Source organism: Galeopterus variegatus, unplaced genomic scaffold (assembly GCF_000696425.1).
Source record: "Galeopterus variegatus unplaced genomic scaffold, G_variegatus-3.0.2 Scaffold3144, whole genome shotgun sequence".
Classification (NCBI taxonomy): domain Eukaryota; kingdom Metazoa; phylum Chordata; class Mammalia; order Dermoptera; family Cynocephalidae; genus Galeopterus; species Galeopterus variegatus.
In genome coordinates, this window is record NW_007729255.1 from 103,266 (window position 1) to 117,211 (window position 13,946).

General features: G+C 34.8%; 1 protein-coding gene across 1 annotated transcript in view; it reads left to right on the forward strand.

Annotated features, from left to right (window-relative positions):
• Window positions 1-13,946, forward strand: part of PAXBP1 (PAX3 and PAX7 binding protein 1) — a 32,886-nt gene that overhangs the window by 10,167 nt on the left and 8,773 nt on the right. Inside the window, exons 7-14 of the mRNA XM_008584084.1 lie at window positions 807-1,024; window positions 1,524-1,713; window positions 5,447-5,570; window positions 8,910-9,009; window positions 9,097-9,212; window positions 11,067-11,266; window positions 12,358-12,502; window positions 13,195-13,316. Coding sequence (XP_008582306.1) covers window positions 807-1,024; window positions 1,524-1,713; window positions 5,447-5,570; window positions 8,910-9,009; window positions 9,097-9,212; window positions 11,067-11,266; window positions 12,358-12,502; window positions 13,195-13,316 — 1,215 coding nt within the window. The remainder of the gene's footprint in view (window positions 1-806; window positions 1,025-1,523; window positions 1,714-5,446; window positions 5,571-8,909; window positions 9,010-9,096; window positions 9,213-11,066; window positions 11,267-12,357; window positions 12,503-13,194; window positions 13,317-13,946) is intronic.

Genomic DNA, 13,946 nt, shown 5'->3' on the forward strand with positions numbered 1-13,946 from the left:
AGACAAAAAAAAAAAAAAAAAAGAAATGCACATTATCCCGCCACCCCCCCAAGTTACAGAGTCAAAAACTCTGGGGCTGGGGTCCAGCAATTTGTGTTTTTAACAATAAGCCCTCCAGGTGATTCTGATACACACTAAAGTTAGAGAACCCACTGCTTTAAATAGAATGTTTCTTTTCTGTATAGCTTATTTTTTTGAACTTTAAAAATTATTTTGAAGAAGATAACTTTCTCAATAATGCAAAAACTTATGGAAACAGATGACAAATATCTTCCCAAATAGTTGTAACAATTTGTTTTACAGTAATAAATAGTACAGTGGGAAAAGTTGCATAAATATAAAGTATTTTTGATAATAGTGTTTTGAGGGAGTATTTGCCTGCATTTGAGTGGTGTTAAGAAAACAGGATATAGTGGGGAAAGTCTTGGACTGGATATCAGAAATTTTAGGTTGTAATCTTTGGTTGCCCATTTATTCTATAACTGTGGGCAAGTCATTTATCCTCTTCTATTGATAAAATGATGGCCTTGGATTATTTTTAATGTCCCTTTCAACTCTGAACTTCTCTGATAATCTTTTTTTCTGGAAATTATTAGAAATAAATTCAGTGATTCCATCAAGAGATAGAACATTTATTCAAACCTACCTTTATTTGATTTTGAAGAATTCTGCAACTGTTTATTTTAATTACATACTGTTTGAGAAATGGGTATAAGTTTTGGCCTTTTTTTAAAACCCTAAAGGTATATTATTCTTTTTTAAGGTTTTAATTACTAGTTTTCATATATATTCCATTTCTTTTCTAGGTTCAAGCAAGTCAGCCTACTGAAGTGAATATGTACTACCAGAACACTTACCAGACAATGCCTTATGGTTCATCCTATGGCATTCCTTATAGTTATACGGCCTATGGATCATCAGATGCCAAATCTCAAAAAACAGATAATACAATCCCTTTCAAAACTCCCAGTAATGAGATGACTCCCGTTACTATTGATTTGGTAAAGAAACAGCTTAAAGACAGGTAGGGCAGATCAACTTCTTAAAGACCTGTCCTCTAGCTTTCGGTTCCCTCAGGCAACATGTAGTCTGGGGTAGCAGATGCAGAATATCGGCAAAGAAGATTCACTGGCCCATCTTCAAAAGCTAAACAGAAGATGACTTCACACTTTGTTCTGCTACCTTCTTGGATTACTTCTTTGGAAGCTTCGAAAAGTTATAAAAAAAAAAAAATGCCACTCCATGATCTTGTTGAAGACAGTTCTCAGTTTGCACTTCTTGGACTCTGAAAAAGTGTAGTCAAGATATGGGGGGACAAGCAAAACAGATTTTGGTTAGCCCACCAAATAACTATGTGAAGTCTGTAAACTGCTATTTGTTGAGAAAAAAAGCAGTACAGATGAAAAGATGCCATTCCAAGTATTTCTGTGTTCTAATAGTGGAACTAAATGCATTATTATAAGTCCTAATGGCATAGACTTTTGGATGTAAATGTGTTATATTTATCCTTTTGTGTTCTTAAGGTTGGACTCCATGAAAGAATTGCACAAAACAAATCGACAGCAGCATGAGAAACATCTGCAAAGCCGAGTGGACTCTACCAGGGCTATTGAAAGATTAGAAGGGTCTTCTGGGGGTATTGGTGAACGGTATAAATTTTTGCAAGAAATGCGAGGGTATGTCCAAGACTTGCTTGAGTGTTTCAGTGAAAAGGTAAGAATGCAAAAATATTAATCTCTTTGAATAAGGCAATTCTAGGGAGGCCTAGACAGCCTTGTGTAGAACATTCTGTAGTTCTCAGAGAATATCCTGTGAATTCAGCTTTAGAAGTGATGAAAATTCATGCTTCATTTTCATCACTTCATTAGTGGCATTATCTCTCAGGGGCAATTTAGTGCCTTTGGCGAAAACAGAAGAAAAAGAAAATACCTCAAACTGCATTTAAATAAGACTTTGGCAAATCTTGTCTCGATATAATGGTAGATTATTGGCCTGCTCTGAATTATTAGACTGTAAGGGACTCATCTGGCGGAATTTTCTTTTTTATGGTTTAGGTCTAAACTTATTTTTAGATTGTTCTTACAAGTAATTCTAAATACACATAAAGTTGCAAAATTTTATTTTATTTATTCATTTTTTACCCTAGATAGTTGGTTGCTAATAGTTTCCTTCTAAATAAGCCTCTGCTTCATTCATTTCAGAAACCATTCATTCATTGGACATAATTTCTTTTAAGGTTTCATTTTTTCCAAGTTCATTTTCTTCAGTATGCTAGTTGATTGGCACAAGTTTTTGCATTCTATTGTACCATTTATTGTTTGCATTTTTAAAAATTAGCTGCACATAGCTAATTTTGCAACTGACCTCCTAACTGATTATTTTTCTTTAAGATAAATATATTGTTTGATGCCCTGGTTTTTAAGCATTGTGGACTTTGCTGCCTTACCTTTAAAAACATTTAATATCACAGACTTTAAATATCTTGTCTCTGAACTTTGAATTGGAAGGCACATTTTCCCTTATCATTGATTGTGCAGGTTAGTATAGAATATATAAGCATATAGTATGCTTAAACAAGTATTTTAACTTTTTATTATCTCTGTTGATAACTTTAATACCCTAAAACTAAAGACTGGCAAAGGAATACTGCCAAACTGTGTCTTCCTGATGGGTCTTCGTGGTTCTAGTCAGTCTGGTCAGATTCAGAATGAGACAGCATTCACTGTTTCTGGATAAGCAACTGCAGTCTGAGCTATGATAACCCTTGTGGCAAATCAGTCGCTTAGGTTGATGGGTAGGGAAGAAGCATAGGCTTGACGATGTTCCTCTGTGTGGGGGGCTGGTGTCAAGATTGGAAGTGGGACCTACATATCAAAGCTGGCAGTTGTGTCCTTCCTACTGGTAAAGTGCTTCTGAGCCAGTGAATACTGTGGAAGGTGGTCTCATAACCTTTGTGACAAGAGAAGGGATCTTTTGTCTTTAACCATACTTTGAAAGTTAGGTTTGTCCCTGGGGAGCTCGAAGTATCTTGGTCTCACTTTGGAACTTACTTGAGTAAACTTAGACGCTCATACTTGCAAGCACCATTAATACTAAAAGATCTGACAGTAGTATGATCAGCCAGATCATACCATTCTTGAATTAAAAAGAGTAGTAGGATACCTATTTCATACAGTTTTAAGTTGCTGAATTATTAGTATATTTCATCTCTCCTTGATTATTATCCTGTTCCTAGAGAAGTCTACTGCAGATTGTGTTAAGACGGTTATACAGAATTAGATGTTTTTGGAGCAGATCTTAAACCTTATATATTTTACGGTGATTACATTTTAATTAAAAGAGAGTTAGACATACCCTCTTTTAAAGACGGATATTTTATTCTGACATCTTCATATGCAATCAGTTTGGTTAAGAGAGTGCAGCTGAGTTGATAATATCATAAATTGTCATCTTGGAAATATTTAGGAACTATTGGATAGATATAAATATTCAATTTAGTTATTATGCTGTAACAGTATTGTTCTGGGGTAAGGCCATAAAAAAGATAAACATTCCTTTGTTTTTTCCTCTTTCCTCATAAAAGTTTAAGGTCTTTGAACTTAAATTTTAAATTATTTGTAACCATTTGGCCAAAAACAAAAAACAAAAAAAATTATTTTAACTTTTCATTATTTTGTTTCCCTGTAGTCATCTTTCTTTTTATGTTCTTTGCCTTAAATTTGGTTCTAAAATAGTAACAGTTTTGGGTTTGGAGAGGGTAAAGAAATTGTCATGGTACATACTCTTAAGAGAAATCAGTATTTTTAACAAATTTGAATGAGAGCTAAAAATGTATTTTAGAGCTTTTATTCTCTGTAGAGTTTTTCTCTGGGCTTTGTTAAAAGGCATTCCAATTACCTAAAGAGAAAAATAACTGTCATATCAGAATCTTAACTATAAATTAGATAATTAAATTCTGTATGATGTGAGCTCAGGTACGTAGCTGTTGTAGTAGAGGAATGCTAACGATTTTCAGAAGTAAAAAAATGAATCTTAGGTACATTTGTCTTTAGTCCTGCGTGTTTTTTTTAAAAAGGAGGGTGAGGTGGGAAAGTGTAAGTCACAATGTGATATGGCAATAATTGCTTTAAAAAATCAGATTTTATTAGTTTTTAATGATAGAATCTCTGGATTCAGCTGTCAAGGATAATTATTGCAGATTTGGGGACATTGTTGCCCATGGTGTGGCATATTAAAGAACAAAATGACTCCATTAGTTTGTCCGTTCTGTAAACATTTGCTGCTTTTGCAATGGAATCATGCAAGTATGTAAAATTGCTTTTATTATAGACATCTTTGTATTCCACCTGCCTCTTTTTATTTTCCATTTGCAGTCTGTTGAGTTCAGGAAGCTGCTATTACACTTGGTGCCAGTGTTCCCAAACTCTAAATAATGTGTTTTCCATTTGCACTAACCATCAGGAAACTAGAATTTCTGGTTTCCTCAGGTATGTGTAGTGGTTGTTAGTGTTCTATGAAAGTTTTATATAGCACTTGGTTATAATATAAGGTATTTATATAAAGAGAAAGTTTTCTGGTTTTTTTGTTTGTTTTTTTAAGTTAGGTCTCATGTAAGCTTTTGTATTCTATCTGAATCAAGTAAATGCTTTAGCGATGGGTATTAATCTGGAAAAATTTATTGACTTTCTAAGCTGACAGTTCATGTGAAGAATTTTATTACAAAATATGGAAAACTTAAACATTTGTTAGGAAAAGAAGAACTTTTTAAGTTTGAGATATATTGATTTCAGACAGGTTAGTAATAGCTAGAAATTTTATTTGCCCTAGTAATCATTCAGTTTACATTTAAAATATGTAATAAAACTGCAAAATAGTATAATGGATTACTATCAGGTTCTTGGTACATGTGAGTAGCAGAACAATTTAAATGTCCAAAGTTGGGCAGTTAGCAAATGCATGTTCTTACTTCCTCATAGAGCCATTGCATTTTTTTTTTTTTTTTTTTTTTTTTTTTTGGTATTACACAGAGGTAATGGGTTAAACTACAAAAATTGCACCACAGAACATGCTGCTGGAAAATTAAAGCTGGCCATTAAAGAGACTTCTAAGTACTTAAATATTCTCTGAAGAAAAAGCACTAAAGTTTTTGACATTTTTTTACTTGCTCTCTCTATTAATATTGATGTGTTACATTTCTTAACCAAACTTTTGCTCCAATAACTAGGCATTGGACATTATAGCTCTGTACATGGATTAAAAAGAAGTGATATTTCCTAAACATTGTAAAACTGAATTGCTGTTTGTGTCCCTTGGGGATTCATGGTTGTTCATGGTTATTCTGTCCATAGAGAGGGTACTTTTTCAGAAATCCGGAAATAGTGTGGAACCCTCAAATGAGTAAGCAGCTGAGGAGTTTGGTGTTACGGAGTGTGTTGTATTTTTACAGGTGCCACTGATTAATGAACTTGAATCCGCAATACATCAGCTGTACAAACAGCGAGCTTCACGCCTTGTCCAAAGACGACAAGATGATATTAAAGATGAATCTTCGGAGTTTTCAAGCCATTCAAGTCAGTCCATCTTGAAGGTTTTTATTATTCATTAAACAACCTTGTTTACTTAGTGCAGCCTAATTAAAAATGATAGATCTCAGAGCATTTTTTTTTTTTAAAGAAACAAGTTTCCTTGCTCTTGTGTCAGGTAGATATAAAAATTACAATAGCTTGTACTTGAATTGTATTTAAGAAAGTATGACTTCACAAAGGAGCTCAAAAACATGCGCACAAATATTCTATCAGTTTTATTCTTTGGACATATTTTTTCATTCTCCTTTAGGGTATAGAAAAGGCATTATCAGTATTTTATCTTAAAACCGCTGTCTGTTTGGCCTTAACTAATTTGTTCTTTCCATTTTCATCCTGTTGATAACACAAATACAAATGCTTTGTTGATCACAAAGATTTTTAGTTTAGGGATTGGGAAATTTTGTGGTGAGGAAGAGGGGGAGCTATTGCATAACTAATGACACAACTTTAAGATTAGGGGAGTTTTGAGCCTCACCTTTTGGACAAAGCAAAATTTTTGTATTTTCCTTTTACATGTTCCTTTCTCTAGTTTGCCTTTATATACTGGGTTTTTTAGTAAATCACTTAATGCTTACAATTCTCAAAACTCCGTGTAGAAATGTAGAAATTGAATTTATATTTCTTTAATTATAATACATGTTACAGAAAACCAAAATTAATTGGAAACCTCTTTTTAAATAGTTTAGCTGAGATTCTTTAACCAGATGTTTTAAAGCTTGTAATTCCATTTTTCCCATTGCCCTCCATATCCTTGGGTACCCTTTTCCTCCTATGGATTCCTTGTGGACTCTTTTGTCATCTTTTTGTTCCCTGTGTCAACAGTTCTCAAACAAGTGTGCATCACTGTTACCTGTGATATTCATTTAAAATGCAGATTTCCTGTCTTATCCCTAGAGATTCCTAGTAGGTCTTTGATTGTCCTGAAATCTGCCTGTTGAATAATCACTCCAGGTGATCCAAGTACAAAGGGCCCTAATGTTATTCTTTCTGAAAGCAGTACGTTGCCATACAGGGTATCCTGTAAGTCAGGGAGACTTTGGATCCCTGAAAAAGCATCCTTAGATTTCAGTGTGTTGAATGGGTTTTGGAGAGACATAAAGAGATGGTAATATGGCCCTCAGATCTGAGGCAGATTCCGCTGTGAGCCATATAAATGGCTTTGACCTTCTGTTTTTGCCACACAAGTTTAAATTGGATTGTTGATATTAGGCACGTAAACGCATCCCTCCAAGATCACTTTTGATCCAGACAGAAGCAGATTTCTGGGGCAGATTACAGGTAACCATTATACTATGAAGGGAAATAATTTCCTTTTAAGTTAGATGGTTTATGTGAGATGTACTTTTCATCAGATACCTTTTCCCATCTATATTCTGTTCTTCATAATATGAGCTGCATGCTTACGTGGACTTTGAAGACTTGAAATGTATGTTAACTAGATTGAAAGTTGGAAAGAAATTGAAAGATAATGGGAAATTGAAAAATACTGTCCTAGAGGGAATATGCATTAATTGTAAGAGACGCTGAAGAGTTAATTCATTTTCTGATTTTTTTTTAAAGAAGCAAAGAATAGCCTGAAATTCCTCTGTTTGGATATACACATACAAGCCCTTATCCACAGTTAATTGTGTGTAGTTCTTAACAAAAATGAAGGGGGCTATCACTTGAGTCATCTACATTAACACATCTCCCCCAATATTATAAAACTTATAGCGATGTTTTAAGCATTTAGTATAGGAATATTCTTTAAAATATTTCTTTAATGAAGGATATGTCTTAGAGAGTCAGTAATCATTTCTGTAGTTTGGCATTTTCTAGCGTATTTGTGTAGGATGTATAGTGAAATCACAAATGAGGTGAGGTTGGGACATCTTGTTTATCGTAGTTATCTTTCATTATATTTAGTGAACTCTGGAACCTTTCTTCGTAGTATCACAGCTGTTTTGAAATATGAATGAAAAACTCAGTTTATAAAAGTGGTAGGATAGGATACACTAAAGTAGAGAGCCAATTTTTGGTTTTGTTTTTCCTGTGCTGATTTTGGTGACACATCTCTGGTATCAGGGGAAAAAAAGGCACAAGCCTTAAATGAATGTCTTTCATCTTCCATATGATTTCCCACCCCCAGTCCCATGGGTTGTTTGCTTCCCATTCTGTATATTCCAGGATACCTTCATAGTGTGGAACTCAAATGTAGAAATGAGGGAAATATAGCAGACAGATGTTTCTCCCATCCCTCCTTCTACTTTAGGCAAGAGGTTAGAAGAATCTTTTCTGGTGAGAGAGGGGGTCTAGAGAAAATATCCTGAGATACTAACATTGGGGGTCCCCAACCAAAGATTTGACGGGAGTGATCTGATGGAGATGCCTCCCACCTACACCCACAGAGCTTTTAATCTTACTCTTATATCTGAACAGGCAGTTAATGGTTATCAGAAAGACCAACACAAGCAATAGAACCAAAGGGAGTGAGGAAACAAGGATAGTGCTAGTGGCAAAAGAAAACTTCAAGACATACTTGATCTCCGCAGGGAGATAGTAGAAGGTATCCTATTCAATCCAAGTATAGGATGCTATAGTAGAGGAATAATGTAAGAACAAGAACTGTCTCCTGGAAACTAAAAATATGGTGACTGAAATAAAAATCTAAATAGAAAAGTTGTTAATTAAAGCTAGAAAATGGTGGAAAATCGGGAAAAAAAACGAAAGGGAAATATGCTATGAAAGAGTAGTGTTTGAGAGATAAAAGGTGGTCCTACTTAGATACAGTTTTCAGTCTACAAAGTTGCGTTCTAAAAATAGTGATAGAGAATAAATTTTCACAGAGGAAAATTAGAATAAAGTGGAATAAATTATTAAACTCTTGCAACAAAGCTGTTTTCTTATGTCTTCCTACCTTTGTTTCTTTGCTGTCATTTCATATCATTCAATATGTGATACTTAGGTTTTTCCTTAAAAATGTAATCTATTATTTTTCCCTCTGCACAGGTAAATTTAGATTTTTAATTTATTTGGTCCATCATGATAGCATAAACTAGTCCTGTTACTTAGACATAAAAATAATGAGTAAGCTCAATTGCATTTGTGTAGGGTTGTTGAACTCCTAAAAAGAAATTAATTCTTTATAATTTTTCTACTTCTTTTCATGGGAACACAGAATAATACTGAGATTTGTTCTAAACTAAAAACCTACCCCAGTTACCAGTTATTGCAGAATCCTGTTGAGATTAGCAAGCAGGCTATTATAATGGCTTATTCTGTGTAGACTCTTTCCTCAGGATTGTTGAAGGAAGGCTTTTAATTTTAACCATTGTTATTTTACAGATAAAGCTCTGATGGCACCAAATCTTGATTCCTTTGGACGAGATCGGGCATTGTATCAAGAGCATGCAAAACGTCGGATTGCAGAGCGGGAAGCCAGGAGGTAATTCTAAAAATGCTTGCTCTTGGTTTGTTTGGGAAGGGAGGAATCTCTTTTATCTAGTTTGGGAACTCGATCTTTGTTGTTTAGGACTCGTCGTAGACAAGCCAGAGAACAAACCGGTAAGATGGCCGATCATCTTGAAGGTCTTTCCAGTGATGACGAAGAAACATCTACAGATATTACTAACTTCAATCTGGAAAAAGGTTAGACATTTACTTAGAAATGAGACTCGCTGTCAATTTGGTTTCTACTTGGATGTGGGTTTTACCATGAAATGGTTTGAATTTTTGTGCCCTCTGCGTTAGAACCAGACACTTTTTTCTTAATTGCAAAAACTTGCACCGATTTTTATGACTAAATATCATGATGAATTCTCAAACATAGGGGCAACACATTGTCATAGGGTTTATTATGTTATTCTTCAGAATTGTAGAATTTTAATTGACTGAAAAATATGTCAGATCCTGCGGGCAGCTCTAACTGCAGTTTGTTTGATATAGAAAGGTAATGCTTTTGTTCATGAAATTATTCATGATTGTGGTAATCATGAATAATTTCAGCCTATAGGAATAGTTAGTACTGTTATGTGCTGGGCATTTCCAGAAAGATCCTTAAATAAAAGTCTTCATTTCCCACCATTGGCTATAATTATTTGGAATTATGGGCTGAAAGCCATGTGGAGAAGCTTATTTTTCTCCAACTTTTTTTGTGGTGAACATTTCTAAACATATAGGAAATTTGAAAGAGTAGCACAGTGATCACTCATATACCTATCACCCAGATTGCACCAAATTTGTTTTATCTTTTTGTACATGGGGTGGTGTGTGCGTGTGTTTTGCTGACTTGTTTGAAAATAACTTATATACATCATGGTATATAAGTATATACCATGTATATATCACTCCTAAAAACTTCAGTATGTGTTTTGCAAAAATGAAGATATTTTTTGTATAATCACAGTACCGTTATCACACCTAAGAAAATTAACTATTAAAATTTCTTAATAACTTGTCCAGATTCAATTTTCCTCAATGACATCCCCCAAAAACCTTTGGAACTGTTTTTGAAGGTTGTTTTGTTATTTTTGTTTGTGTTTTCCAAGCCAGGATCTACCCAAGGCTCATCCTCTGCATTTGGTTGTTACATTTTTTAATCTAGAGTAAAATAGTATCCACAGGTACACTACACATTCACACATCACTATTATTTGTTTGAAACATTAACTTTTTGAAGAGATCAGGCCACTTTGTGTCTTGTAGAGTGGCCTGCATTCTTGATTTGTCCATATGGTTACCCATGGTGTTGTTTAACTTGTTTTTCCATTCATTGTATTGTAGACTGGAATTTGGTTCTGAAGGCTAGATTAGAGTCAGGTTAAACTTTTCTCTTTTTTTGGCAAGAATATTTTATACAGTATGCTGTTTCTTATTGCATAATATCATATGACAAACGTTAGATTGTCCCACTATTAGTGATGTTAAGATTGATCTTGTGATGAAGGCTGTCAGGACTTAACTCTCCAATTATAAAGATTCCCTTTTCCCAAGTCATATGGGGCATCATATAAATATCTTATTCCCAGCTGTCTGTCAGTTCTTGCAATCACCAACAGACTTTGCAAGAAGCGGTGAGATTGGTCACTGATCATTATGCACAGCTGTTATTTACACAGTGATTTGTGGACTGAAAAACTAGCAGCAAAGTTTGTACTTTAATACAGTTATAGTTAATATACCATGGTAACTGAAATTTGAACCATGTTGTTGGGTCACAGGTATTATTTAACTAAACCCTGGTAACAGAAACTTGTACACATTGGAACTGTCCAAAATGAGGACTAGCTATACTTTAGTTTGTATAACAGACAAATCGATACCTAAACTTATCTTTTTTTATCCTTCTAAGTTGTGGTTAATATTTAATTCTTTATTAATTAGCCTATCTTATTGATACTCAAGCTACAAAAATAGAAAAACACTGTGAATATTGAATTGGTTTTTTTTCTACTTCATACTAAATTATGGTTCTCTGTGGGATTTTGTTATTCTTGGTTTTAGATCGCATTTCAAAAGAGTCCGGCAAGGTTTTTGAAGATGTCCTTGAGAGTTTCTGTTCAATTGACTGTATTAAATCACAGTTTGAAGCATGGCGTTCAAAATACTATATGTCCTACAAGGATGCTTATATTGGCCTTTGTTTGCCAAAGTTGTTCAACCCTCTCATAAGGCTGCAGCTCCTTACTTGGACTCCTCTTGAGGTAAGTGACTTCTAACACCATTAGAAAGCAAAGTAACCTGATGTCTACATAATTATAATCTCAAAGCTAGAGTTGTAAGTTTAAGCAAAATATTTTCCAGGGGAGATTAATTAATACAGGTTGTATCTGAAAATAATCTTATGATCTTTTAAGTTTCATCCCTTCCCAAAAGAGTTATCTGTTGGTTTTCAACTTCTATATATAATTCCTTTCTTAGTTGGCTAAAATTATATGTCGTGACACTGGGATATGAAAATGAATAATAAGAATTTGGTCCTTTGATCCTGGAGTTGCTTAGAATTTAATGGGAAAACACAGTGATGCAAGTGTGAAATGAAGACCTGCACTGAGTCAGTGGTACAGAGATTGGGAGGGTGAGACAGATTGATAAATTTAGGAGAGGTAATCAGTAGGACCTATTGGCCTGGTATATAAGGGAGGAGACTAGAATTGATAGGTCTAGTAGTGATGTTTACAATGTGGTTTTGGAAGTTACCAATAGCATAATATAAGTAGAGCTGTGGACATGATTGAGATTGGCTGGGTCGAATGTGTAAACTATAAGGAAAAGAGGGCTGAGGTTGAAGCTCTGGAAAAACTGGAAAAAAAAAAGGTGAGCTCTGGGAACCATCAGCTCACAGCTCCTGGATGCCCTTTGCCAGACCTTGTGGAGTTTCACCCTATGCGTGTGTGTCTTGGTAGACAGCAAAGGCCCTGGGCTGTGTGTATTTTGGGTTCTTTTTCTGTGTGGCTCCCTCATCTGCCCCACAGCTTCCAGCTGTCTCAGCCTCCCTGAACTCCAGTTTGTGTTTCCTCAACTCAGCAGGACTTCTGTGCTCTGCTTGGGTATCCCCTACCTTGCTTGGCTGTCCTGATCCAGTGGCTCACCTCATTTGATTCCCTTCTATCAAGGAGCATAGTCCTGTGCTGCCTGTGGTTCATTGTCTGAAAGTAGATGTTTCATATATTTTGTCTAGTTTTTAGTTGTTTACAACCAAAGACTAAATTCAGTTTCTGCTATTCTTATCATGGCTGGAAGCAGAAGTAGCCACTATTTAAAATGTTTAGGTAACCTTTTTAATATTTTTTAGGCAAAATGTCGTGACTTTGAGAACATGCTGTGGTTTGAGTCTTTGCTTTTTTATGGCTGCGAAGAACGAGAGCAGGAGAAAGATGATGTTGATGTTGCACTACTACCTACCATTGTAGAAAAGGTGATTCTTCCTAAACTCACAGGTAAATCTCCCATTTTCTGAATTGAACATTCAGACACACTGGGTTTCTCAAACCTATTTTTAAGGGAGTTTTTAATCCAGAGCATATTTCCTTATAAAAATGGCATAATAAATGATAGTTACCACCTGGCCCAGAGATGGCTAAAGGGTAGGGGTTCTTAACCTGGATCTTGAAGACCACCTTGGGGTGGGACGAGTTAAGGGCAGTGGCAGTAATTGATCCATAGATGAGTTTTAGAGACTCAAAGACTGCCTGAAGCAAAACTTGAGTTCTAGGTTGGGGAGGATATGCATTTATCTGGGGAGCAAATTCAGTGCTTTCATTCCTTTCTCAGAAAAGATTAGGAGTCATTGATAAAGGAACCTATTTTAAATATTAAAAATAAGTTTCGAGTTTAGTTAGAAGTTCTTAGTGTTGAGACAGCATCTTTTCAGATACAGAAGTCGTTTTTTTTCCCCAATCTTTTTTCACTGAATAGCACAAATTAGAGCAGTCTATCCCCTCTCCACATCACCCCCCCCCCTCAGAATCCTCACAGTTAATAGGACAAAGAAGACTGAAGCTTATATTACAAAGAGAGGAAAAATAAATCAGGATTGGCATTTATTATTAGAGGACTGCTTGACATCAGATTTAAGTAAGCAGCAATTTACTTCTGTATCTTAACCTATCCTATGTTTTTTTTTAAAAAGTAATAGCTGAAAATATGTGGGACCCTTTTTCTACAACACAGACTTCAAGAATGGTTGGAATTACACTAAAACTAATAAATGGATATCCTTCAGTAGTGAATGCAGAAAATAAAAATACACAGGTAATTTAATTATTATCTTTGGGAAGCTTTTTTTTTCTTGTCTCCTTTAGAAAATGAGCAAGAGTAAAAGAATGAATGGTTATTCTAAATCAGCCAAAAATCTGATTCTCCACTTGGGCCATCTAGGCCTTTAAAGCCTGAAATATATAAAATTTGAAATATTAGTTTTCAATTTTAGAAACTTTGTATGGAAGGAAGATGTTCTTAGTTTAGATAGCCTCTCATCTGTACTGCTTCTAACCACTACATCCCCACTCTCCATTCAGCTAATCAAGTGTCTCATTAAGATTGTATCTTCAGGGAGAAAGAAAAGTGTAAAACTATTAAAATGATTTTAATAATTGATGATTTAATGGCTAAAACATTTAAACAGCATATAAAACACACCTAGGTATTATTTTATAACTAGTAAAGTTGATGTGTTCCTCAGTGGACATTTGTATGAGCTGTTTAAATGTGGGAAAGGTGTTCTTTATCATTGTTAATTTTCACTGCCCTCATTTTGAGAAGACCCAGATTATGTGTATGTGTTTGATCTTAAATCTTTACATAGTAGACTAAGGGACTGGAAGATTTTTAAATGGCTCTGTTGCTTGGTAATTGTTGAGGGATGAATTAATAGAGTAAAGC